Source organism: Pelodiscus sinensis, chromosome 14, assembly GCF_049634645.1.
Source record: "Pelodiscus sinensis isolate JC-2024 chromosome 14, ASM4963464v1, whole genome shotgun sequence".
NCBI classification, from domain to species: domain Eukaryota; kingdom Metazoa; phylum Chordata; order Testudines; family Trionychidae; genus Pelodiscus; species Pelodiscus sinensis.
In genome coordinates, this window is record NC_134724.1 from 21,033,355 (window position 1) to 21,058,942 (window position 25,588).

Below are 25,588 nucleotides of genomic sequence, written 5' to 3' on the forward strand. Positions count from 1 at the left end.
CCCACCAAGTGGGTTGATATAGCCCGTGGAGGCCCTGTCGCTCCCCTGCCCCCAGGCAGGCAATCAGGGCCTGGAGGTGGGAGGAAATGCACGGATTTTCCTCCACCCTGCAAGAAGTGCACGGCCCTTAGAAGTACCAGCACTCCTGGCAAGGCAGGAGGAGACTTCATGTGCTCCCCCACCCCCAAGCCCAGATTGGCCTGGGGGCAGAAGGGGGAGCATGCAGTCTCCGCCCACCACCAGGGGCATGGGCACCTAGGGGGAACCTCTAGGGTGGGCAAAGATTTTGTGCATTCCTCCACCACCAGACCAAGCACAGTCTGCGGGTGGGAAAGCAGGGAAGTATCCTGGCCCTGCCCCTTCTTCCTGAGGCCCACCCTGGTATAGCTGAAGTTTAGATCAACAGCAAGGGTTAGTGTAGATTAGGCCTTATTGTATACAAGGCCCTATGACAGCCAATGCTTCAAGTGTGTTGCATAATCCTACTAAAGCATGTAAATACGACCAGTTACTAATATGCACATTGGACCTGATGAGTAACAACAATAGGTATATTTATATAAAAAGTTTCCTCCTATACAGACAGCCAATCAGCACTGATGTATGGACAGAACGGACCTCAAAAGATAAGATGTGAGGTTAGGAAGCATCTGAAAGTGTGTATATTAATTTGACATTTTCCTGACCTTTAGTCTACCACATTGGAATGGAAATGCCCTCGCAATTCAGGCCCGGGTATAAATACTACGAAGATGAGCTCTGTCATAATGTTTTAAGCAGTTTTACTTCTGCTCCTGGATAGAAACTGCAGAACCCCAAAGAACCAATCCACCTTTTTCAGGTAACATTTCAGATCTTCAACAAAACAAGCTGTGAGTAAGTGTCGTTCAGGAAAATGAGCAAAGTTCCCAACAGAGTAAAAGTGAATGGTTCTCATCACAAGTCAGATAGCCAGACAGGACCAAAAGACACACACTGCACATAACACAACTGGCACTGGGTCATATTAGCTCACACAAACAGCCCAAAACCCAAACTCATTCACAGCAGCCACAGGAGTAGGATCCAGATTGCATTACACAGTGCTGAATGTTTCCACTACTACCCCATCATCCTTCCCCAGGATACATCTACACTGCAAGACTAAGTAACTAGCGCTATTCTGAAAGGACTTAGTCTGTGTCTACACTGCAGGCAGCTATTTTGAAATAGTGTCAAAATACTGTCAAGCTGGAGGACTTCATACTCTGACCCCTGTAACCCTCATCATAGGAGGAATAAGGGAAGTTGGAGGTAGACTGCTCTATAATTGCTGTGCAGAGGTTCCCTATTTCGAAATAAGCTATGCAACTGAGGTAGCTCAAATTGCATAACATTTCAAGTTAAGCCTTGCAGTGCAGATGCACCCCCAGTCTTACATTGACACCCCCACCCCCCTCTACAGTCGAGGAGTGTGAACTCAACCACCACCCCCCTTGATGGGGGATCCCCTCTCTTGGGCATGACATCATGCCACACCCCTCCCCGCAGTTTACCCACCCACCACTGCATCTTCCCCCATAGCCCCCTTCTCAGCCCCCCCGCCCCTTCCTTTCCCCTCCTTTCTCCCACAGCACCCCCCCCCATAACCCCCTTCCCCGCCCCCCACCTGCCAGCCCCCTGGCCCCCCTTCCTTTCCTCTCCCCCACAGCCCCCTGGCCCCCCTTCCTTTCCTCTCCCCCACAGCCCCCTGGCCCCCCTTCCTTTCCTCTCCCCCCCAGCCCCCGGCCCCCCTTCCTTTCCTCTCCCCCCCAGCCCCCTGGCCCCCCTTCCTTTCCTCTCCCCCCCAGCCCCCGGCCCCCCTTCCTTTCCTCTCCCCCACAGCCCCCGGCCCCCCTTCCTTTCCTCTCCCCCACAGCCCCCTGGCCCCCCTTCCTTTCCTCTCCCCCACAGCCCCCTGGCCCCCCTTCCTTTCTCCTCCCCCCCCCAGCCGGCCCCCTCCCGCACAGCTTCCCTCCGCTCCGACTCCCCCCCGACCGCCCCCAGGGTGCGGCTCCCGGAGCGCCGGGCGGCCTAGCGCGGCCCAGCCCGGCCGGGGCAGCGCGCTCGCCAGTCGCTCACCAGCGGGAGCAGCAGGGCCCAGAGAGCGGCCCGCAGCAGCCAGGCGGGCCTCATGCCGCTCATCCTCTTCCGCCCGCCCGCCAGGGCAGCAGCCGGGACCGGCTCGCCCTCCACCCTCGCAGCCCCCGGCCCGCCGCCGGCCAAACCCGGAGTCTTCGCAGCCCCGCACTTCCTCTTCCGCCGGCTACGCCGCGGGGGTGGCGGCTGCCAGCGGCCTTAGCCCTTTCCCCGCCTCCTCGGCTGGCTCCGCCCGGCCGCAGCGTGCCCGCGAGCCCCCGCCCCGGACAAGCCTTTAGGTGACGGAGGCGGGCGGCCTCGGCGCGCAGGGCCCTGCTGTCCTCCAGCAAAGGCTTCGGCTCCTCTCCATTGGACTCTTAAAGGCCTGGCCCAGCCTGCCCAGCTGGGCCCCCAAGATCGGGCCCTCCCCCAGCTGAGCGGTTCCCCCTTCCGACAACTGCAACAGGCCAGCTGCTGAAACGTTAAACAAGGGGTCCCATCCCATGGAGCAAGCAAAGGGCTTGTGGGATCCTTTGGCTTCAGTTTCTATTGCCAAATGTAGGTAGGGGGGCTGACTAGCTAATCACACAAACCCAAGCACCTTTGCCCTGCCCTTCCCAGAGGCCATGCCCCTGACCTGCTCCTTCCCTGTTCACGCCAGTCTACTGCCCCTCTTCCCCCCCACTTACAGGGGACTAGGATATGGAAGGGGGTGCAGGCTCTAGGCTGGGGTCAAGGGATTTGAGTATGGGAGGTGCCCTTGGCTGAAGAAGGGGCTACAGGGTGCAGGCTCTGTGAGAGTGTTTGGGTATGGGAGGGGACTCAGAACAGGGAGGGAGGTTGGTGTACTGGAAGAGATTTGAAGGGGTTTTTTGCTTATCATCCGCAAGCACAAAAACTTCAAAACCAGTTTGCAGTGTGAGACTGCTGAGCAGGTGTTCATATGTAAATTTGACACCATCAAAATGAGTTGATTAGAGATTGGGAATGGCTTGCTCATTGCGTAAGTAATTTTCCACATTAGGTATTCTCACCTTCTTATCCAGATGTACCCTGATGAATTAGCTCTGATATAAAACTCCCATCTCTGTATTCCTACTATCTGAATCATTTTCTTTCCCTTCGTGCATCTGATGAAGTGAGTTGCAACTCAGGAAAGCTTATACCATAATAAAATTGTTAGGCTGTTAGACTGGCATGATTTTCCGCAAATGCTTTTAACGGAAAAGTTTTTCTGTTAAAAGCATTTGCGGAAAAGAGCGTCTAGATTGGCACGGACGCTTTTCTGCAAAAGCACTTTTTGCGGAAAAGCGTCCGTGCCAATCTAGATGCGGTTTTGCTCAAGAGAGCCCCGATCGCCATTTTCGCCATCGGGGCTTTTTTGCACAAAACAGTTTTTAGCTGTCTACACTGGCCCTCTTGCGCAAAAGCATTTGCGCAAGAGGGCTTTTTCTCGAGCGGGAGCAGCTTAGTATTTGCACAAGAACACTGACAATCTTACATTAGATCGTCAGTGTTCTTGAGCAAATTCAAGCGGCCAGTGTAGACAGCTGGCAAGTTTTTCCACAAAAGTGACTGCTTTTGTGGAAAAACTTGCCAGTCTAGACACAGCCTTCGTCTTTAAGGTGCCACTGCCTCCTTGTTATTTTTGCTGAAACAGACTAACATGACTACCTCTGAAATCTGTCAATGTGTGTTGCTTTTTCTTTATGCCACCTGACAATTTCTGGATAATAAACAAGTAGCCTGTCCTTCATTTTTAATAAAACTGTTTTGAAACTTTCTTATTCTTTATACAGCACTGCTCTTTACAGTGATTAGTGATTGTGCTCAAAACTGAACACAGAAAGCCCAGTTCTGCAAGATGCTCAGCACCTGCAAGTGAGAGTCAGTTTCTCAACATTAGACCCAAAATCTGTCTCCAGTCACCTACAATCTTTTCTGATGCATATATTTGACTCTTCATTAAACCCTTGTCAAATGTGATTCATCATATGACCGTGATGACTGATGAATTTTTTTTTATAGAAACAACACTGAGGAGTTAAACCAGGGAAGACCCATGATGCATGTCAAGCTTATATATTGGTTTCAAGAAGCTGAATAATTGGGGAACAAACTTAACAAAATTATAAAACTACTGCATCTGTGAACAAACAACTATTAGTTGTTGGAGGGAGAACGGATTCGTGTGCATGTGATTTCTGCCTCATTGGATATGATGGATTTAAAAACAAAAATAAAAATGTAGCATCCAGAGCCATTTCCCCCATACAGTTGTTGCCAAGTCACCTTTTGACCCTAGGAACTTGAAATGTAATTCTATAAATAAATACTCCTTTGATGTATGGAAAGCCTTTTGACTTTGATTATGCCAAAAAAGCATTTTTTCCCTCAGTGTTCCTGGGTCTACTTTGTTCCTGGGTCAACAAAAGATAAACTGCAAGCAATTCCATCTCCCATTTTAGCATGCATAAATAATGAAAAGTAATGAGACACTGTGCCAGACTCAGACTATCCCTGAATAGATCTTATGGAAATAAAATAAACTTTACTGAATTAAGGTAAATACTGTTGAGGTATTTTGTATTAAACATGCAATTGTGTAGGTGTTGTGGCATTATATGTATCTTGTCTAGTAGGGAGAAGTCTACTAATTAACTTCTTCCATTATCAATCTTTGAAAGACATTCTCCCTGGATGGAAAAATATGGATATGCTTGTTCAAACTGGATTCTCCAGAGACTGAAAAAATAAGACTTTCATAAGTAACCTGAGATTACATAGACTCAGGGCCTTTTTCCTTACTCAGCAAATGGGTAAGATGACTGGGCCTTCCAGACCTCATGACAGGGAGAACTCTCATAAGCTTACCAGCAAATGTATAGCTACTTTTATTGTTTTCAATGGGTTTTCTCCAATGCTTTTTACCGTAAGAATAAAGTAGGCTTGCTTAGAAAGAATCACGTGGTAACTTATGTCTGCAGCAATCACTCTGTTATCAGTGTCTGCAGAGAAAGCACACCGGCCTGTTTAGGCAGTTTGCCTTTGCTGGAACATACGCCATAAAGGCAGGGAATTGTGTACCCAAGGCATACCCTAGTCAGAAGGGAATGAGATGTGGGTTAGGGACATAATAGTAGTCAAATAACTGATTAACTGATAAGCAAAAGCTTATCAGTTAATACTATCGACTATACACATTTAAATGCAGCTCTATCCCCACTGCAGCTCTGCATTTAAAATGTAGTAGGAGCTGGGGGAGCAGGCAGCCCAGCTCGCACCAGGTCCGGGACCAAACCCTGCTGCAGCTCTGCAATTTAAAAGGCAATAAGAGCCGGATTGGCCCTCTTGATCACTAAGGGTGAGTCTACACTGCACCCTTAGCTCGAAATAAACTACACAGTTTGAACTACACAAATTGCATAGCTTATTTTGAGTTAATTTTGAATTAGCTTATTTTGCAATTAGCACCAAATTTCAAAATAAACTGGTATTCCAAAATGTCCCTTAATCCTCGTGGAATGAGGTTTACAGTGATGTTGGAATAGCTTGTTTCAAAGATGCAGAAGAACTATTTCAGGATACTGGAAGTATAGATGTACCCTAAAATGTCTTATTACAGAAGAGGCTAGAATAGAAAGAAAAAAAAATCACTGACATGGTATCTCATTCCATTGGTCTTTTCATAGCTTTTAGTCCTACCTAACCTGTTCTGAAGCATCTGTTTTCCATGAAGACTGATCTGCATCATTAAAAAACTATGTATCAATCTGTAAATGACAGTAGTGGAGCAAGTGAACTAACCTTATAAAAATTACCTTCCTACAGAAGCAGCTGTAACATTTATTTTTCCAGTTACCGTTTCATCAAACAGCAATACAAATTGTTCTTTAATGTCAACATCTGGACAGTGCTATCCACTCCTCATGTATGTCTCCTGACTCCAGTTCCACTGATCAGAACTAGACCACTACAACTACTTCAGATTTGTAAATTGTTCTGCTCCACTTAAGAATCTGTCTCCCTGAGTAATAGTTCCAGAGTTAAAATGAAGTGCAATAACTGGACCCCCACTTTCTGTCAATTCAGTCAAGCAGTATGTTTCCTTGAGGGGCCTTTGACTTTAAAATTAATTTCATACCCAGGGTGGAATAGCTCAAGCTTGTGGCCTTGCAGAATACACTGTAAAATCCACCTATTTTGGGAAAAGTGTATAAGTACTTAAAGCAGGGTTATTGTTTACTGTATTGCTCTACTTGAATGGTGAAAACTTACAAGGGTCGACTAATTTTACAGGCTTCTTGTCTTAAAACAATCCTATATGCTATTTTCACTAGGGTTGTCAACTTTCCAGACTGGACTATGGTGAGTCTGGGAGAGTTGGGCAGCCCTAACTTTAGCAGTAAAACTAACAAATACAAACATTGCAATACACAGCTCAGTGCAGATAAGGAGCCATACAACTATGCTGATAAATCCTATGTAAATTTAGTGTGTTGGACAGTCAAATGCTAAGTTCATTTCTGTCAGTTCCAGGAGTTTCTTGTTTATTTTTTAGCTTTAGCAGGTAGCCAAATATACAGGCAGTCAGTTCCACACTCACCTTCCAACAGATTGAACTCACACAAAAAAATAAATTCATACTATTCCTACGTATTATTTTAACTCCCACAGAAAGAAAACTAGATTGTCAAATAATATCAGGAAATGACTGAGTTCAATGGTTGTTGGATCCTGAACTTTTCCAGTATACAAGGTGAAAATTGTAACACTATCTATAATGTTATAGTTATACTGTGTTTCCAAAAGGTATGCTCTATGAATTATTTTGGGGAAGTTGTATGGCCTGTCTACAGGAAATCATATTAGATTATCACAATGGTCCTCTTCTGGCCTTCGAATCTATGAATTTCTTTTGTTGAAAACTTTAGTCACATGTTTATGTTGGTACTTTGTAGAGCTAAGTTCTTACAAATGTCTCCTTTAACAAGGGAGAGATTTTCAGCTACTAAAACACACACTTGTTAATTATGAGTACATTTCAGACTAGGTTCTGGTCTCAGTTACAGCAACGTAAACCTAGAGTAACTCTACTAATTTCATTTTAAATCAGTGGGGCTATTCTCATTCACACAGCTGTAACAGAGAGCAGAATCTCTCTCTAGATAAGTAGGAAGATTATTTCCCTTGTGCAGACAGTGGAAAGTAGATTTATAGTCTGTAAGTCAACCACCTCGATAGATACAGAAAAGCACTGCCAGATGTAGAACAGAGTGCACATATTCTTAATAAAATATTGACTATGTATATGAATGAAGACATTAAAGTATTACCTCACTTAGGCTATGACGACACTGGCGGCTTCTTGCACAAGAACATCTTGCGCAAGGGTTCTTGTGCAAGAAGTCTTGCGCAAGAAAACATCCACACTGCCACGTGCGCGCTGTGCTTTTGCGCAAGAGCTCCTATGGCAGTGTGGACGCTCTCTTGTGCAAGAAAGCTCTGATGGCCATTTTAGCCATTTCTCTCTTGTGCAAGAAATCCCTGCCGAGCGTCCACGCTGCCCTCTTGCGCAAGAGGGCTTATATCTGTTAAAAAAGAGCATAACTTTTGCGCAAGGAGCCCTCTCTTACCATGCCGTACTGTAAATTTCCTTGTGCAAGAGCAGGCAGGCGGTGTGGAACGTACTTGCGCAAGAAGCCACGAGTGTAGGCATAGCCTTAGAGGAATTTGTTATTTTAACATCTTACATGGAAATTAGCCTTAAAGGGCATAACTTCAATGGGAGTTTTGCTTCAATAAAGGAGTGGGCCTTTACCCACGTAATCTTCTTGCCTGTCTGGTTTTATTTTATATCATACATATCATAGATGAATTTAACATGTGTCAATGTAAAAGAACACACCTACTTTTTCATTAAAAATATTTTAAAGCATGATAGCCAAACCATATAGTAATTAGGGTATTTAGAGTACATGCTTGAAGCCTGTAATTACCGTGATGTTCAGAGAAGTGAGTAGGAACGCAGAGCTTGCATAGACCACTGTGCCGTTTCCTAAGCAGAATTTCAGCTATAAGAAGGGTAAGGGAATATCTTTTATTATACCAATTTCTGGTGGTAAGAGAGAATCTTTCAAACTTACACAGAGCTATTCTTGAGGTCTGGGAAACTTAATCAGAGTGTCACAGTTACATACAAGGTGGAACAGATTTGAACCAAGTCAAATTTGTTAACTTTTCTTGTAACTATTTCTAACTTTAATACCTCACTGCTTGTACTCACTTAAAATTGCTCTTTGTAGTTAAATACATTTGTTTTGTTCTTTAAAGAAGAGTATCAGTGTTGTGAATTGTTTTGGTAATTTAATTTAAAGGTGATAAGCAGTGTGGACAACAGACCTATTATATCTGGACTTTGCAGAAGAGGGCAGGATAGTGTAAAACCAACCATCTTTGAGGAAAAATCCAGGAGTGAGAATATGGTGGGATCATCCTGAAAATAGTAACAAAGGCTGTTAGAAGCCTGAATGTGACTGGTATTTGCTGACACACTGCTGGGATCAGCTACAGGACAAAGGCTATGGCTTTATACAGACACTTGCTGTGACCTGCATGCTGGCAGGCTGACTGTGTAACGTCCACCTTGGGTCACAACAGCAAATCATTGTGAGGCACCTAAATTTGCCGAATTAGGGCTAGTCACAAACAGATGCCAAGCTAACAGCTACAGTAGAGTCTGCTTTAGCTGAAATAGAAAGGACCCACTTTTGGAGCAAACTTACAACCTTTTGGTCATCCTGATGTTTTCAGTGGCCCTCATGTACAATATGAACAACGGTATGAAGTAGGCAGCATGGTAATCCCAATAAGTACAGGGCCAGATGTGTTACAGTATTTATTCATGGCTTCAGGCTGGACTAAGGACATTCTATGGCAGGGGGCCCCCTCCTGGCTCTGCCCATTTAGCCCCGTTTCTGGGCTGTCGTCCCACCCCTGACTGGGGAGTGCCAGTAGCAATAGGTCTTCCCCCTTGCTTTGCAGAGAACAAGCCACTACAGTCTAGGTCCCATTTCCCCAAGGAGTAGCAGCTGTCATTTCCCCTCCTTGAGTGTAGCTAGGCACCTTCTGGCCCTCAGAGAGATGTACTTCCCAGTATTTTATATGCCCAGCTCTTGGGTGGGTTATTCCACAGGCCCTGCACCCTTTTTCCCTTGCTAGACTAGTATTAGAAGGCCCCAACTGCAGGAGGTCTACGAATTAATACCACATTGACATGCCAGGGGCAATTCATACTTTTGAGGCATTGTTCCAGGTTCTATGCAGACGCAGTTAGATGTCACTGCATCTATCACATTCAGATTAGGCTTGGTTTTGAAATAGTTTCCGGCCATGGCATTTATATTAATGGAGAGGTAAATTTGCCTCCTGATAAGTTATCCCCTTGCAGAATATTATGCTGAGCAAAACCCACATTTATGAAAACCCATAAATGAAGAGGTTAGATTGCTCTTGCAACCTTAACTCTGCCCTTGTTCAGCAATGCCCCAATATGCCACATTAACATATATACCTGTACTCTGCCAACCCCACAATTTAGCTAGTACCACTGGAAGGTGCAAGGGGGTTGCTCTGGTACAGCTGGGGTTCCAAGGTATTGGGGTGAATGGAGGTTGCAGCAGTACACTGGCAGAGCTGTGCAGAGAAAGGAGATTAGAGAACAGTGTGACATTCACTAGCAGGGCTGGGTCTGCATTCTCCCCTCCCCACCCCACCCCGTACTAGCAGAGCTGAGGATTCAGGGTATTTAAATTGCACTAGCAAAGCTGGGACTGCAGCAAGTTTGGACTACACTAGCCAAGCAGGGAGCACTGGCTTAACTAGGGATTCAGGAAGCTTGGGGAGCACTGGCAGTACAGTGGACATTATGCTTCCTTCAGCTGAGCTCTCAACCTCTCATCTCCCTGACCATTTTTCTCCTTCCCCATAAATCCTCTCCCCTTGCTGCAACCAACTCTAAACTGTTCTTTCCCCTTTCTGCCCTTTAATGCCTCTCCCCACCGAGGATGAATTAACATGTCTAATTTTTCTCCCCAGACACACGGATTTCGTCACCCCCAAAACAAACTTGCCATCCATGATGCATCAATTATAGCAACTCCCACCTATGCAGTCCAAAATACCCATTGTCATAGGTGGTGGGTGGTGATTAATTTATCCCTAGCAAGTACAAAGCATCAGAAGAATACAAGGTCTGGGGTGGGGGGGGGAGAAGAGGATGCCTTTAATTCATGGAGCCCTTGGTCAAATGACTCCAAATCTGTGTCACTTATGCTACTCTGACACCTTATGGCTATGTCTACACTGCGCCTCCCTTGCACAAAAGCCTATGCAAATGAAGCACGGATTAGCAGATTGCCACGCAAAAGCCTCTTGCACAAAAACAGCCCCTAATTAAATATGCAAATGAAGCATGGCAATATGCTAAACTGAGCTTCGTTTGCTTAGGCTCTTGTGGCAAAAGCCGGAGTGTAGACATAGCCTATGAGACAGCAATTTCAAAGCAATCTGATTAATGGTTTGGATTTTAGAGCATTTACAATATTTGAGCTTCAAAAACATTACATGGCAGGAATGGAAACATGCCAGCTGTTTTTCCATCTGGGTACATGCAGTGTAAAAATGTACTTTAAATATTGTTCTCACTTTGGGTCTCTGAAAGATCTATTGGGATTCACACACTACATTGGGCAAAACTCTTGACACTGTTTTGATCCAGTAAATCAATAGTTTGATCTCTTAACACTAGGTTAAACAAAAAACAAACTATGCAACTTGAGCTACAGTAATTGTTTCATATAAGTCAAAATAACTTTTGGCTTTGTCTACACAGTAGAAAGTCCAAGAAAGAGCACTCTTCTTCTGAGTGCCCTTAACTTCGTGAAATGAGGGTTACAGGAGTCGGAGTAAGAAGTCCTCCAGCTCAACATTATTTCAACATCATGTCAAAATAGCTGCTTGTAGTATAGACACAGACTATGTTATTTTGGAATAATGTCAGTTTTTCCAAAATAACACTGCTATGTAGACATACGCTCACAGTGCTGGTGTGCTGCTATAATGGAAGCTAGGATTCTGATGTAGTCACAAGACTTCATGAAGCAAGACTATAGGTCCTGGTCTGAAGTGCTTTTTAACCCCAACTTGAGTCTTGCTACAGTTTACCTAACCTGAAGGTTTAAATAATAGTCACAGCATTAATTTAAGAAGTGTTATGGGAAACAGCTCTGCTTCTCTAAAAACATTCCACTACCTTTATGGCTACTCTTTGTTTCCTGCCCTAAAGCAAGTTTGCAATCTAATGTTGCAATCTAATGAGCCAGTCCGCTTTCTATTTCAGGATTCCACTTTTGACATTAACTCTTTAGTGTGGAGTCATTTCTCCTATATTCATATCAGATTAAAGGAACCTATTCTTCAGAAATCACTGGCTACAATTCTGGACCATTGAAGAGTTAGAAGGGAGCTCTATCTGTCCCTCTGAACAATGAGATATATTTAAAAAAAAAAAAAAAAAGGAAGTAGAAAAAAAAAGAGGAATTGCTAGAAAGAAGACGGCATAGCAAAGTACAGCAGCTGAAATCCTGTTAAAAGCAGGCACTGTGATATTTAATCCTTCAAAGAGCAATAATAATCTTGTGTAGATGTATTTTATCAGGATATCTGGAAGCTGCAAGATATAATCCAGAGGAGAGAAAGCTTTGATAGCCGATTAAAATAGAACCATATCCTCCCCCTCTACGAATCTTATCTCTAACAGCAATCATTCTGAAGGGCAGATAGTAGTATTTGATCTAGACTTGGACTGTTAAGCATTCATAACAATTCCACAAGACTGATATCAAAGTAATGACCAAAGACAACAGTCAAGTATGATCATCTTTAAGAACCCCTCCTGTTTTTTTCAGAATGGACTATGATAACTTCTATAAAATATATTAAATTAAGAATCCCATTGTTTTCCCCTCAGCAATGGTAGACAAACTTTTCCTGTACCAATAAAAGAAAACCCACTGATTTCAATATGAAGTATATCTAGTGTTTTCTAAAATAGTTTGTGTCTGTTCCCATGGAACAGAAATTCAACTTTACTGATTACCATGTTTTCCAATGCCCGATCATTGACCTGCAGCAGCAGAGCAGTAAATACTATAAAAGAAAAGTTCCAGTGTTAGGATATGCTGATATCTCATTAAAAACACAGCATAGCACTATGCAAGTGTTATTAACTGCTTATATGAAGTACCGGATAACACTCTGAAAAAAGAAACTGGCAAAAATCCAGACTCCCAGTACTACTAATCTGCCATATAAAGTCTAATAAGTGTACCTATCCTTTGCTCTCCACTATCTTGAGTTCTTATACCTAGGCTATGTCTACACTGCAGGCTTTTTGCACAAGAACAGCTGTTCTTGCACAAAAACTTGCAGAGCATCTACACTGCACATGCTTTCTTGCGCAAATAAATGTACAATAAAGTGTCGGAAAACAGGACTTCTTGCACAAGAGTTATTCCTCTCCCCATGAGGAATAAGCCCTCTTGCACAAGAGCTCTTCCACAAGAAGGCAGTGTAGACAGGCAACAGGTGTTTCTTGCACAAGAAAACCCTATGGCTAAAATGGCCATCAGAGCTTTCCTGTGCAAGAGAGCGACCACACTGCCATGGATGCTCTTGTGCAAAAGCACATGGCAGTGTGGACGCTCTCTTGTGCAAGAACTTTTGCACAAGAACTCGCGCAAAACCGTTTTTGCGCAAGAAGCGTGCAGTGTAGACGTAGCCCCCTAGTATAAAACATAGAAACTGTTCAAAGCAGCTACTTCAGATTCATTTGAAAAAAAAAAAATCTATATCATTAGGACTGTGGCACTGTTGCACATGGAGGGCCTGATTGTCCTCTCCCTTACACCTGTGAAACATACTACCCAGTCAGAACTTTATGAAGTAACCTGAAATGTGGGGATAGGGAAGAGCCAGGAGAGAGGAGGACTAAGGGAAGGAAAAACAATTGTTCTTTAGTGCTGAGATTTGATTTCTTACAACAAAACAGGGAAGAAAAGGTGCGTAATGGGTTGTATAACAGAAAGCCCCTTGGAGAATTCTCCTAGGCTACGTTTAGACTGGCATGATTTTCCACAAATGCTTTTAATGGAAAAGTTTTTCCATTAAAAGCTTTTGCGAAAAAGAGAGTCTAGATTGGCACGGACGCTTTTCTGCAAAAGCACTTTTTGCAGAAAAGCGTCCGTGCCAATCTAGACGCGGTTTTGTGCAAAAAAGCCCCGATTGCCATTTTCGTGATCGGGGCTTTTTTGCGCAAAACAATACCACAAAAAGCATTTGCACAAGAGGGCTTTTGCCCGAATGGGAGCAGCATAGTATTTGTGCAAGAACACTGACAATCTTACATGAGATCGTCAGTATTCTTGCGCATATTCAAGCGGCCAGTGTAGACAGCTGGCAAGTTTTTCCACAAAAGCAGCTGCTTTTGCGGAAAAACCTGTCAGTCTAGACGCAGCCCTAGTGTGCTGATTATGTCACTGATACTCACCTTTCTCTTCTTGGGGCTTCCCACCCTGTCCTGCTGGGCCAGATCCTCCGCTCTCCCCCAGTCAAGGCACAGAGTTGGGGTTACTGCCTCCCCTCCCCCACACAGCAACAGACACAGAACCCAATTTCAGTCCTTGGGGGCTCAGCACTCAGGAAATCAAGCCCAAAAAGGAACCAAAAACCCCAGATAAATCCATTTTATTCTGTGTGAAGGTTTTACATGAAGAAAGCTTATAAGGTCCGCCCAGTTTATCAATGAAAGAGATATATGCAGTGGTTGCTCCCTCTCTCCAATCCCAGATAATTATTGACACTGCTTGTTAGCAAATAAGTGTTTCTATTATGTACAAAAAGTAGGATTTAAGTGGTTACAAGTGAAATTAGTCAGATCAGAGTAAATTACTCAATTAAAACATGCTTAGCTAGTTGTAATCCACTAAGAAACTTGTTACATGCAAATTCTTACCCCCAAACAGTTGTTTTTATCTCAGGTAAAGAGTCTCAAGTCAGAGCTGATCTTGGGTCTATAGCAGGGATGGGGAACCTCAGGTCTGGCCCCTGGGCTTGCCTGGATCCATCCCCTGAGGCTCATGGCTTCTCCCCACCCCCCAGCACGCCCCTGCCAGGCTCTGGTGTGCAAGGAGAATGTGGGGAGTGTCTTTCTTCTCAGTCAAGGGCCACATCAGTGAGGGGGTTGGTTTGTTTTTGCTTCTCACTTGTGTGCAGCCACTGATTGATTTTTCTGCCAGTCAGTGGGCCCTAACCCAAAAGAGATTCCCCACACCTGCTCTATAGCTTCTTCAAAGTGCTTTGTATCCTCTTCCAGTGTGCCAGACAATTTCAAAAGCCATATGAAGACAAAAGCTGATGGCTTCCCATTGCTTAAATAGACTTTCCCCCCAGGGCAGGCATCCTTTGTTCTATAGCAGAGGTGGGGAACCTCAGGTCCGGGGGCCAGATTATAGCCTCTGGTTTGCCTGGATCAGGCTCAGGTCTCCTCCTCCCACCCCCTTCCAGCACACAAAATCTACTAGCCCAATCATTGTGTAGAAGTTCTTAGAGAGATAGTCTACAGGTGACAGGCAAAGGAGGGGTACAAGAACCCCATAACATAGAAATTCACACGGGGTTATTGAATGCTCTGCCCAGATTGCATTACAAAAGACATTTTAAGGCAGCATGTGTGTGACCTTGTTTGGCACTTTTATAGTAAGTGAGCTGGTATCTTAGGCAGCCATGGGCAGGCACCTAGTTGAATTGTTGGGCATGCAGCTGTCACCCTGTTGCTGTACTAACATAGACTAGACTGGGAAAGGGGTCTCGATGGCATTATGGGATGAGGATGAATATTTCTATACCCTAATGCCTATCAAAGCTTTCAAGCCATATGACACCAACCCTGTTGTGCACCCATGAGGTTGGCAGCTTCCTGATACAATACCAGTTCACTGCAGTCTTGAGAACAGCTTTGGCCTACCCTAGTCTCATACCAGCTAACTTTTGTATGTTCTTTCAGGATCAGGGCACTGACTCCAGCAGCACCTGAGAGTTTTGACTTTGACAAGTTTCAGTCTACAGGGCACTGGAAATCAAGTTGTTACAGGGTTTACATCAGCCTTCAAGGAAAGCATAACTGACCATCTGGGTCAGGTACTAGAGGATACCCACAGCATAGTAAAGTGTTTAGATTTGCAGGCACTGCATTATGCACTCTAAGAATGCTGCCAAGGCTGCAGATGCATTGCTGGGGAGCTTCACGGTCAAAGCGGTACAAGTTCATTAGTGTCAAAGGAAAGGCATGCTATGAGAGCAACTCTTAGTATGGTAGATGAAGTATGAGCTGGTCCCACTGCTCACTGATAAAGCAGTTAATTATGGCTGGATATCAACCAGATACAAAGTACCCTGAAAGGCTGAAGCCATTTATTTTCAACAGTATGGCACTCAGGGGAAGATCTGGTCCTAGTGCTGTTTGATGTTGCCTGTAATGTTAGATTAAGATTGGACATCAGACAGTGGATTGCCTCTGAGCTTCAAGACTGAAGCTATTTGCCAGTGATGATAGTGTAGGCAGAGCGTGAGCAAGTCCAGCATTTATGAATGGTCTGATGTCCTGAGATTATTCACTTAGGTGCACATGATCTTAGGTAGTGCATTGGATTAAATTTACAGGCTAGAATACAGAGAGATGTGGAGTTATTTTAATGTGGCCTCACCCTTCATTAAATTAGGTTAGGTATGTTCACAAGCTGAGCTAGAGGGAGAAGGAGTCATTAAGTCAGCCCATGTCAACATGGCAAGAAACAAATATGACCCAGAAAGTAGCCAGGCTAATCAAGAATTTTTCTGGAGGATGAGAAGAGGGAGAAGACTGTGGTATGAGATACAATTGCCCTGATCTCTTTAGAAGGATGGAGTTTAGCAGATGCTAGGACTAACATTTGGCTCCATAGACTTGAGACTAGGATAAAGCAAGAGAGAGGGGTTCCAGGCATGATGGGTGTAGAGTACAGCCACACTAAATCACTAGCTCTTCCTGTAGCCAGCACAGGTAAAGGCTAACATACCCAATTTTGCCTGCTTGGATCTTGTGTTTTAAGGAGAAGGCAGAGGCAGTTCAAGTTTTTATGGACTGAAGTTTCCTTTGCCTCACCTGGTGGCCCCTCAGTACATGAGGGAAAAGGCTTCACAAGTGGGGTGAGGTTATAAGGTAGACCAAGAAGAGTTAAACCTCATTTTGTGAGCCTTAATGGGGAAGCCCGTAAACTGCACTAGAACCAATTAAATGCTTGATACATGAAAGCTGAGGTGGGTAACAGTCAGGGGTAGATGGCCATTTTGTGGGGCCCAGGAAGCCCAATTTTGCAGGGCCCCCCTTTGCCACAGTGCATGCATGGGGCTTCTTGAAGCGCAGGGCCTGGGACGGTCACCCCAGGTGCCGTGCCATATATCCACCCCTGGTAACAGTGTCCCTCCCCCCAGTATAATTAATGAAATTGAAGCCTGCTGTTTAAATCCATTCACTTGCTTGTGCTGATCACACAGCAGAGGGGTGTAGCAGACACCAGGGTTCTAACTAGATGGGACATAATTACCAAAAAAGCAGCTCATCTTACAGACTAAAACTAGTGGTGTTGGCTGGATGTTTTTTGCCCATCAGTATATTATGAGAAGTCTTTGCTTATCCGGTCAGAAAACTGAACTAGCCTCGCTTTCTTAAAGTTTACAACTTTAAGCCACTTCATGTTGGCCATTTAGACACCATGAATGTGGAAGCAGAGCTAGTGAGTTCTTGCTGTTATCAAGGCAGGTGGGGGAGAGTGCATCTTCTCTACTTATAGGGCTAGATCTCCTATGAATTTAGGCTCATTAAAGCTTATTAGCCAGGATGGTAAGAATGGGGTCTCTAGCCTCTGTCAGAGGCTGAGAATGGGTTACAGGGGAAGGAATCACTTGATTCCACCTCTTATGCTCATTTGCTCTGGGACACCTGGTATTGGCCACTAGCAGCCTATAGGATACTGGGCTAGATGGACTTTTAGTCAGACCCAGTATAGCTGGTCTTATTCATTCCCTCTAGGCAAAGTAGTATGACCATGCTAGCTGTTTAGTAAGTGTGGATTCCCTCAGGAGCAGGGTTTAAATTGAGCAGGAACTGTTCAGAGCAGAATGTTAATAAATAAATATTTTCCAACCTTTTGGAGTTTACACCAGGTTGAGAGGGTGGGATGGAAGAATGGTTAGCTCTACTCAAGACCTTTGACCAGCCCATTAATATCAGTACAAATAATAAAAAGCCACAACCCCAAAGCTGATTATATTTACTTACACTACTAACAGTAAGTCTGTTCTTGATCATGCTGCTAGAGTTCAAAAACTGGTTATGCCTCCTTACTGTTGAAGATGCAGCACACAAAATGGTCTCAGAACCTGTTCAAGCCAAGCTATTAAGGAAGCATAAGGTTTAAGTGTGTATAAGAGACAAGCAGAAGTAGCTGAGTTTGCAATGAAGTGTTTATTGATCAACTACAGTATTTATGAGCCAAAAAACAAGCCAGGAAAAACTTGAGTACAACAGATCTTATGCTTGTCAGAATTACAGATAAGATACTCATACTTGTCTATAGTCTTCCATTTAAAAACAAGGCATGTATTCTAATTGGATATACACATGCCAAAAAGGTAGATAAACTTTGCTTTGTGTAGTTACTACGTAGTCACTTTCAAAAGTTAAAGATTAGTGTTTAATTAATTTAAAACAATTTCTCTACTCCAAGCATCCAGAGACACTGAACTGTCACTCATCTTAAGCCTTCATATTGCTCTAAGTCTACATGGCATTTCATTAAGAAAAGACTTGGAATTTTACTACATGGCAGTAGTCAGACTGCTCTACACGAAGTTTTAGGTGAAAGCTTATCCTTTAGTGACAGGCCTGACCCTACTCCCCAGGGAGTCAGTGGAGCTTTCATTTCAACAGGTGTCCTATGCTCTAAATGTGATAATTGAAGTTCATGTACTTAAAGTGATAATTTGTTTCATTCGAGTTGTTGCATCCATACCAGCTGGACAGTCTGAGGGGAGAATTGTCTATTACCCAAGATTATTAAAAAGATTTAGCTGCAAGTGAGACTGATTATAGACCTACTCGTTGAAGAGATACATAAGGGCAGAGATAGCAAGTTTCATATAACTATTTAAACAGAAGCAACATTGCACAGTGCTAGCTCTGTGTTATATATGAACTATACCCAGACTACAATTTAGCATTTAAGTGTCAAATGTGCTACATTTCTTTGAGCAATGATTAAAACTAGTCTTCCTATTTCTTTAGTTTAGGCCATTACATCATCTACTTCAGTTAAAAATGTATCCAAGAACTTCCAATGCATTTAAAAAAAATTACTATATAGTCAGAGACTGGTTTTGATTTTAAGTGTCTGGAAGACAGACTGTCGCTTGTAGTTAGATCTAGTATTGCTGACTTCTTAAAAATCAACTAAACAAAAGGAACCACAGTGCTACATGACTGCTTGATACCTATAATGTCATTATCTCAGTGTGTGAACAATATACTTAAGTATTGACTAAATCATAAAAGCATAAGTTTAATTCTAAAGGATGTCTTGAGCATTCTGTTGAGACCCATCAGCATTTCCTAGCCTATTTCAGAGGCCAACAGTGAAGATCTGTTGCAGTTATTATAGTGGGTGGGCATGCATCACTTACAGTTCAGAGATGGGGGAGAGGGCACCCATTTGTCCAATCACCTGGACCTACTTTAAGATGTAGGACCCAGTTATTTTGTACAAGTATCCAACACAAATGTGTTGAGACTTCACTGGGCTTTAAGACAGAAAAATTCAAGATTTATAAAAGTTAAAGGCAACACCTGTGCACAGTTCCAGCAAAGCTAATGGAATTAGAATGTGAGCATTTAACTATTAGGTTTAGAGAAACACTGCAGTGAAATACTCCATTCCCCAGTAGGCTCTCTTTTACTATTAGTGCGAACAAGTGAAGTCCTCCAATATGATCAGATTCTGTGAAAAGAAATAAAAAAAAAGTTATGCAAGTGGCTGTAAACCAGTAACAATGCCTACCAAAAGGTCATGCAATCCAATACTAAGTTCTTTAGAGTAGGGTTGGGAGGGGTGGTGTCTTTCAATTAGAACACCAGCCTACGTGTCTTCCAAATGGAAACTGCTCCATCACCATCCCAGGCTGGCAATTATATTAGCCCCCATACATTTGTATAGAAGCAACTCTACAAAGAAAATTTAAACCTGAATAAATACATAACGCTTGAGTTCCCTCTCCCCCCCCCCCCCCAATCAGTTAACTCACGTAGCCTTTATAGAAATGTAGGAAGCTCCCGAGAGGGTAGAGCATACCAAAAACTGGTACATCAGTCTCCTTTCAAGTTTTCTATGGCTGTGCACTTGCAGGAGTACCATTTGTATAGCCACCTTTTGACTTCATATGGTCGTGAATGGATACAGCCTAGAGAAGAAGCATACAGTAGGTTAGTAGAGTCCAGTTTAAGATTTTGATTTGACAAAGGTGAAGGAGGAAAAATCATTCCAAACATTAATTCTAATGAGCAAGACAGGTTTACCCACATACAGAGGGATGTCAGTATCCAGAGTATCAATGACAAAGAAGAGATGAGCACCATGGTGCTCAAGTCCTTGTACTTCAGTGGAGTGACAGAAGAATAGAGCTGAGTATTATTAGATCATGATCCATTTCCCAGATCATATATACCAGAACTCCAGTGTCTTGAATGAGCAGGTGCTAAGAACTGGTGTCAAGTGAGCTAAATTAAGTCTATTTAGAGTGTCTAGGATGTAGACAACTATGGTCTGTCCTGACACTGCCCTGCCATAGTCATTCTCTTCTAGAAAGTGATGCCCATAACTACAGAAAATATTTTATCTTTGCAGTGAGGTACATTTCTACTCATCTTTATGAGCACATACTTACAGATGTAAAGCCACCATTCATATCTCTTGTTCCAACATGGGCAGTGTGGACAAAGTTCATAGGTTCTCCTATCATATTTCGGTCTAGTCTCCGACGTCTCTTCTTTAAGAGAGAAGAGGGAAAAAATTCTAAGTTATAGATAAAATCCTTCATGTACAGAATCAAGGTTGTGTCTGGAAACCATCACCCAGTTGATAAGAAACTCCTCAATACTGACCTTCCATTGACTCCTAGGGGAAGCAGAACAGATGTATTAACACATTTCAGATTTTTTTTTTTAAAGCAGAACACATTAAAGTTCTTTGCTGAAGCATGAATCTCTATTTGTCAGCAGTGGATATGAAGCAAGTACTAAAAAGCTTTTTTCCTAGCAACATAAATCTGTTCCTTTATTAAGAGAATGACTACATCGGAGGCATCTAGAAAGATAGGCACTTACACAGGTGTTTTAGACTAGAGTAGACACTGCCTCTGCAGTTTCCACTTGGTTTTAGTCTGATACTAAAAATCAGTTTAGTAACACTAAGACTCCCTGTGACATTTATTGAATTAGCAGGACAGCTACAGACAAGTTACATGACTAAATGCTTTCTATAGTCACAGGCCCCACTTAAAGCAGTAGCCATACCTCAAAGGCAGTTTATCTTTGGAGTAAAAGAGTCAAAGATAGTATCAGTCATTGGAACACTCCAATATTTGAAGAACCGTATTATTCTGGAGACCCTAAATTGCACCTTTTAAACTTAGATCTGGTCCTTGATTCTGAGTCCAGTCTGCTAAACAAGCCCCTCCCCCAAAACTAGAACTCTGTATGCATGGGAGCCCCAGAGAAATCAGGGGTGCCTCTGTAGAGGCACAAGAGGCTACCCAGAGATCCAGGTTCAGGGATTTGGAGACAAGTTCACTGCTTTTTTACTTTTTAAGCACTGAAGAGGCAGCACAGCTAAGAATAAGCCAGTTCTTGTCCTTCTCCTGGATCAAAAATTTTGATTTTTCAAAACTTATGCAAAGCCATTGAAGGCCATTAGTCACTGTGCGCAGAATTTGCTCTGCAGAGTTTCCATCTTATAAGCCCAGGAGGAATTTTGCAAAGTTGGTATTTTTAATAATTTGTTTTTACAATTAAAAGAAAAAAAATCACAAGTGTAAGGAAGACACATTTGTCTCAAGGATTAGTTATCAGACAACATAGAAGACTTCTGTAGTGCTCTTCCCCAAACCCAGTCTGGGGCTGAACTTTAAATGATACACATTAGAAGAGTTGTGCATAGTTGTATGGGTGTGTCATACCTAGAGGCTGCTGCAACACACAACAACTTTGAGTATTAAAACTGCAGCTAGGAGATTCAGTAGCATTCAGTTATCAATCAGTTATACCAGAAGTAAATAATCTACTCCTCCCCAAGACTCCACATTTTAAGGGTACCTATATACCCTTGTTTTCCCTCCTATTCTCCACTAGTAGCCCATAGGTAGGCATCTGAAGGCTATATTAAGGGTTCCAGAGTTCTTGTCAACATTTCTTACCACAAACCTTTAAAAAAAAAAAAAAAACCAAGCCCCACACACAGTTATTACAAACACTTTCCCTAATTCACTGGGTGTAGTTGTTGTCACTTCCATCACATATTTACAGAATATCACATTCAGGATTGTTTTTGAGTATATCCATGTCATGGTTCATTAGAATCTGCAACCTCCTACTTTGTGAAGCCTATGCTAAGTCTTCATGAAGCTACATCCTAGTTGTGGAATAAGAATTGAGCAATTGTTTTTCAGTTGAGAAAGCTTACAGGTGCTTCTGCTGACAACACCAATGCAAGTTAGACTATTAATTCCCTAAGCAGCTAGAGAATAGCAACTCTAATTAGTGTTATATTAGATTTCCTGGTAGAAAGCATGTGTTTTACTAGAAGTAAGATTCCTCCTACCCCCCATCAGTTTTTATACTTTGCTTTCCTTAATGTAGCTGATCACAAGAATAAAGGCTACAAGAGAGATAAAAATTCTCGTACGCTACGTCTACATTGGCATGATCTCGCACAAGAACTCTTTTGCGGAAGAGTTCTTGTGCAAAAACTTTTCCAGAAGAGAGCGTCTACACTGGCATATGCTTTTGCGCAACAGCATCCTTGCCAGTGTAGACGCTCTCTTGCGCAAGAAAGCTCTGGTGGCCATTTTAACCCTAGGGCTTTCTTGCGCAAGATATTCATGTTGCCTGTCTACACTGGCCTCTTGTGCAAGAACAGTTGCACAAGAGGGCTTCTTCTTGAGTGGGAGCATCATAGTTCCTGTGCAAGAAGCACTGATTTTATACATTAGAACGTCAGTGTTCTTGCGCAAGAACTCGCAGCCAGTGTAGACGGACAGCAAGTTTTGGCGCAAAAGTGTAAGATCGCACCAAAGTAGACACAGCCATAATTCAAAACCATCTTAAAGAAAATCCAACTTTTATATTTACTTACTGGCTGGGGTTGCTCTCCAATGCACCAGTTAAAGCAAATCAAGAACTCAGTCATTGTGTCTGTCAGTAGGTTCCTGACACAAGGTGGTTATGAAATCTTGTTGATCTTGCCACAAAAAGAACGCTGGAGCCAAGGGGCCACTTCACACAAAAACCAGTTCCTAAAATGAGTTTAAAAGGAATTACTTTAATAGATACTCAGAAGGCAGCTAAGTCAGATGAACGTTTGGGGATTACACATATTGAAATGAAGTTTACAAAAATATAGTTTTTACTGATATAAGCAAGAAAATATTGTTATCTAACAGTTACCGAGCAAATTAAAAAAAACCCTACAAGATTGTAAGAAATAGTTCTAAACATAATGCCTCTAGAAGAGAAACCTAATATGGTTTGCCTAGAAAGGAACAGAACAGATTATATGCTTGGAAACACAAAGCTCCTCAGAAGATAATATAGCCATGTTAAGGGGGGGGGGAATCCTATCACAAAGGTCATATCTCAGAGAAACCTATTCTTCCCATCTAGGGTGAGAATGAGAGACAACACCCTTTAAAACTGCAATCAAGAGCTTTTAATGATGGGGGGGGGGGGGGAAGCAAGTCACCATTAGTTTTATATGCTCACTAGTATATATAAAAACATGAATATAGCAATACTGAAGTAGGATCATAGACAAGAAGTTAGTTGAAAATAGCCCTTAAACACACAGTATAGTCTGTCTTTTGTTCACTCCTTAATTATACATGATTATTCTGTTATAAATTCATTCCTCTTTTAAACACCTTCACAGAGAGCTATAGATGACAGAATCCACACAGTGGCACCTGCATTTTGGTAACACAGATTACCAAAAACAAACCAAAAAAATCATAAAAAAGTAGAATGAAAATAAACTCACAATTTAATTCAAGCAGTCTCACTCAGAAAACAGAGTAACCATCAGCCACAAGCATTTTTATATAGTGACACAATTACCCAATTACCATATTTATCTTCCTCACCTTTGCTTGTGTTACTCCTCCCACTTTATCCCCTTTTTTCTTGCACTTTTGTTTTTTTTCTTTTTTAATATTCTGTCATTCATATCTCACAGCCTCTGTCTTATTTGCCCATTAGTTTTCAGTGTTCTGTAAGGTAGGTTGTTATAGAATGCAAAACCTATTTTATCTTTGGTGCTTTGAATACTATTTATCTGTCTTAATTATAATTTCCCACCTTATTTAATCCACTCAGAGTCAAAAGGAGTTAGGTTTCTAAATTCCATTGATTTCACAAGATGTGAGCAGACTAATTCATGAGCATCCACCCTAATGTCCTTACCAAACTCCAGTGCACTGCAGAGGGACTCTGGAATAGGCAGGGTGTCTGTCTGGATCCTGGCTTTTCATTACATGATACAGAAGTTTATGGTCTAAGTGCTGTAAGGAGCTCTATGCATGCAGCTCCCTTCACCTCTGCTGAGTCCCATTGCAGCCATCTGCAGAACTGGGGCCTAAAATCAGAGCAGGCCAAAGAAGGGGACTCAGAACTGTTGTTTGTGTGAATCCCAAATGCCTGGTAGCTGGAGACAGACTGTGCTCTCCTTGCACAGTTGCTGGAGAGAGACTGTGCTTGCTATGTGGGTCTGTACACACTGCACTGTGTTCCATAAACCAAGTATTCAGGATCCATATGGAAAGAGTGTGAAGCAACTAAAAAAATGAAAAATACCTCTTCAGATTGGAGCCAGTCAGTGGAGCTGCTACCAAAGTCTGAGAACAGCAAGCAGTCTCTCTCCAGCAACTAGAGATGACATGGACTTCATCCTAATTGCAGTTGTAAGGAATTACCACTCTGCCCTTTCCGTGCTTTTATTTTCTTTGGGTTTTTTGTTTGTTATAGACACAATGTTGAGATCCTGAAATAGATAATTCCATGTTTGTCTGTTAAAATATTTTACATGTGGTTTCTTTTGTGAGTCCCTATTGACACAAGATCAAAATCTGACACCCCTACTCACTCTGAGTACCAATTATTTCAATGGTCATTTTGGGTGTGTCCCCATGTTTTATATACTGTTCAATTTTTGCCTCCATCTTTCGTTCCTCAAGCCATTGGAATACTGAACTAAGGTCAGAGTCAAGAAGTTAACTGAAAATAATCTTTAAAAGACTGCCTTTTGTTTGCTCCCTAATTATGCTTGCTTATTCTGTTATAAACCCATTGCTCTCTCAAACAACTTCACAGAGGGCCACAGAATGACTCAATCTACTCTGTGAAGACAGTTGGACAAAATTTAGTCTTAGCCACACCATTATAAATGCAGATTAACTCAGCAGAAATCAATGAAGGAGCTACAGATGAAACAGTATAGTCAGAGTGGGGGACTAGCTTTCTGACTGATGCCCATGAACAAATCCCTGGACCTCAGTGTGCTGACTCATGTTCTGGGATGTCTTTAGCCTATACCTTGTCACTATTTGGGCCAAAACCATGGTGAGTAGAGTGCTCCCTTTCTCATACAGGTAAGCTATACTTACCTTGCTGTCAAAGAATAGAGACCCTTTGGGACCTGAGAAATTGGTGTCCAGTATTGCTACTCAGCACATACTGTAAGATTGTAACCATCTTGCTACAGCTAAAGTCTGTGCTGGTGGAGATAAATCACCCCAACTAGACCTACACTGTCCTAAGACAGTCAATTTTTCTGAAACTCTCTGGATTGAGATCGTCTCCATTTGGTGTGTAGGAATGGTCTAGCTCTTGCCCTCTGCTCTTCTACCAGAACAAGGCATTTAACACAGTGGATCACAGGTATCTCCTGGGCACTCTGTGGGACATTTGGCTTCTGTATTCACTGCACAAGGTTCCTCCACTTGCTGTATGTCTCTGCAGTGTCTCTGTGTGTGTTCATCTGATTCTAGGGTGGGAAGAGCCCAGTTCTGGGGAACC

At 42.8% G+C, this 25,588-nt stretch overlaps 2 protein-coding genes across 4 annotated transcripts in view; both read right to left on the minus strand.

Annotated features, from left to right (window-relative positions):
- Window positions 1-2,310, minus strand: part of SPPL2A (signal peptide peptidase like 2A) — a 57,012-nt gene extending 54,702 nt beyond the window's left edge. For all 3 annotated transcript variants that reach the window (XM_075897158.1, XM_075897156.1, XM_075897157.1), the window contains exon 1: window positions 2,101-2,310. In XM_075897158.1, coding sequence (XP_075753273.1) covers window positions 2,101-2,163 — 63 coding nt within the window. In that variant the 5' untranslated portion in view covers window positions 2,164-2,310. The remainder of the gene's footprint in view (window positions 1-2,100) is intronic.
- A 15,390-nt stretch (window positions 2,311-17,700) lies between these two features.
- LOC112547747 (CDC42 small effector protein 2-B-like) lies at window positions 17,701-23,619 on the minus strand. The gene is made up of 5 exons (XM_075896769.1): window positions 23,556-23,619; window positions 22,656-22,815; window positions 20,191-20,292; window positions 19,599-19,707; window positions 17,701-19,247 (listed from the first exon to the last, which is right to left on the minus strand). Exons 2-4 carry the CDS (start codon window positions 22,707-22,709, stop codon window positions 19,633-19,635), a joined length of 231 nt encoding a protein of 76 aa, XP_075752884.1. The 5' UTR covers window positions 22,710-22,815; window positions 23,556-23,619; the 3' UTR covers window positions 17,701-19,247; window positions 19,599-19,632.
- Window positions 23,620-25,588: the final 1,969 nt, after the last annotated feature.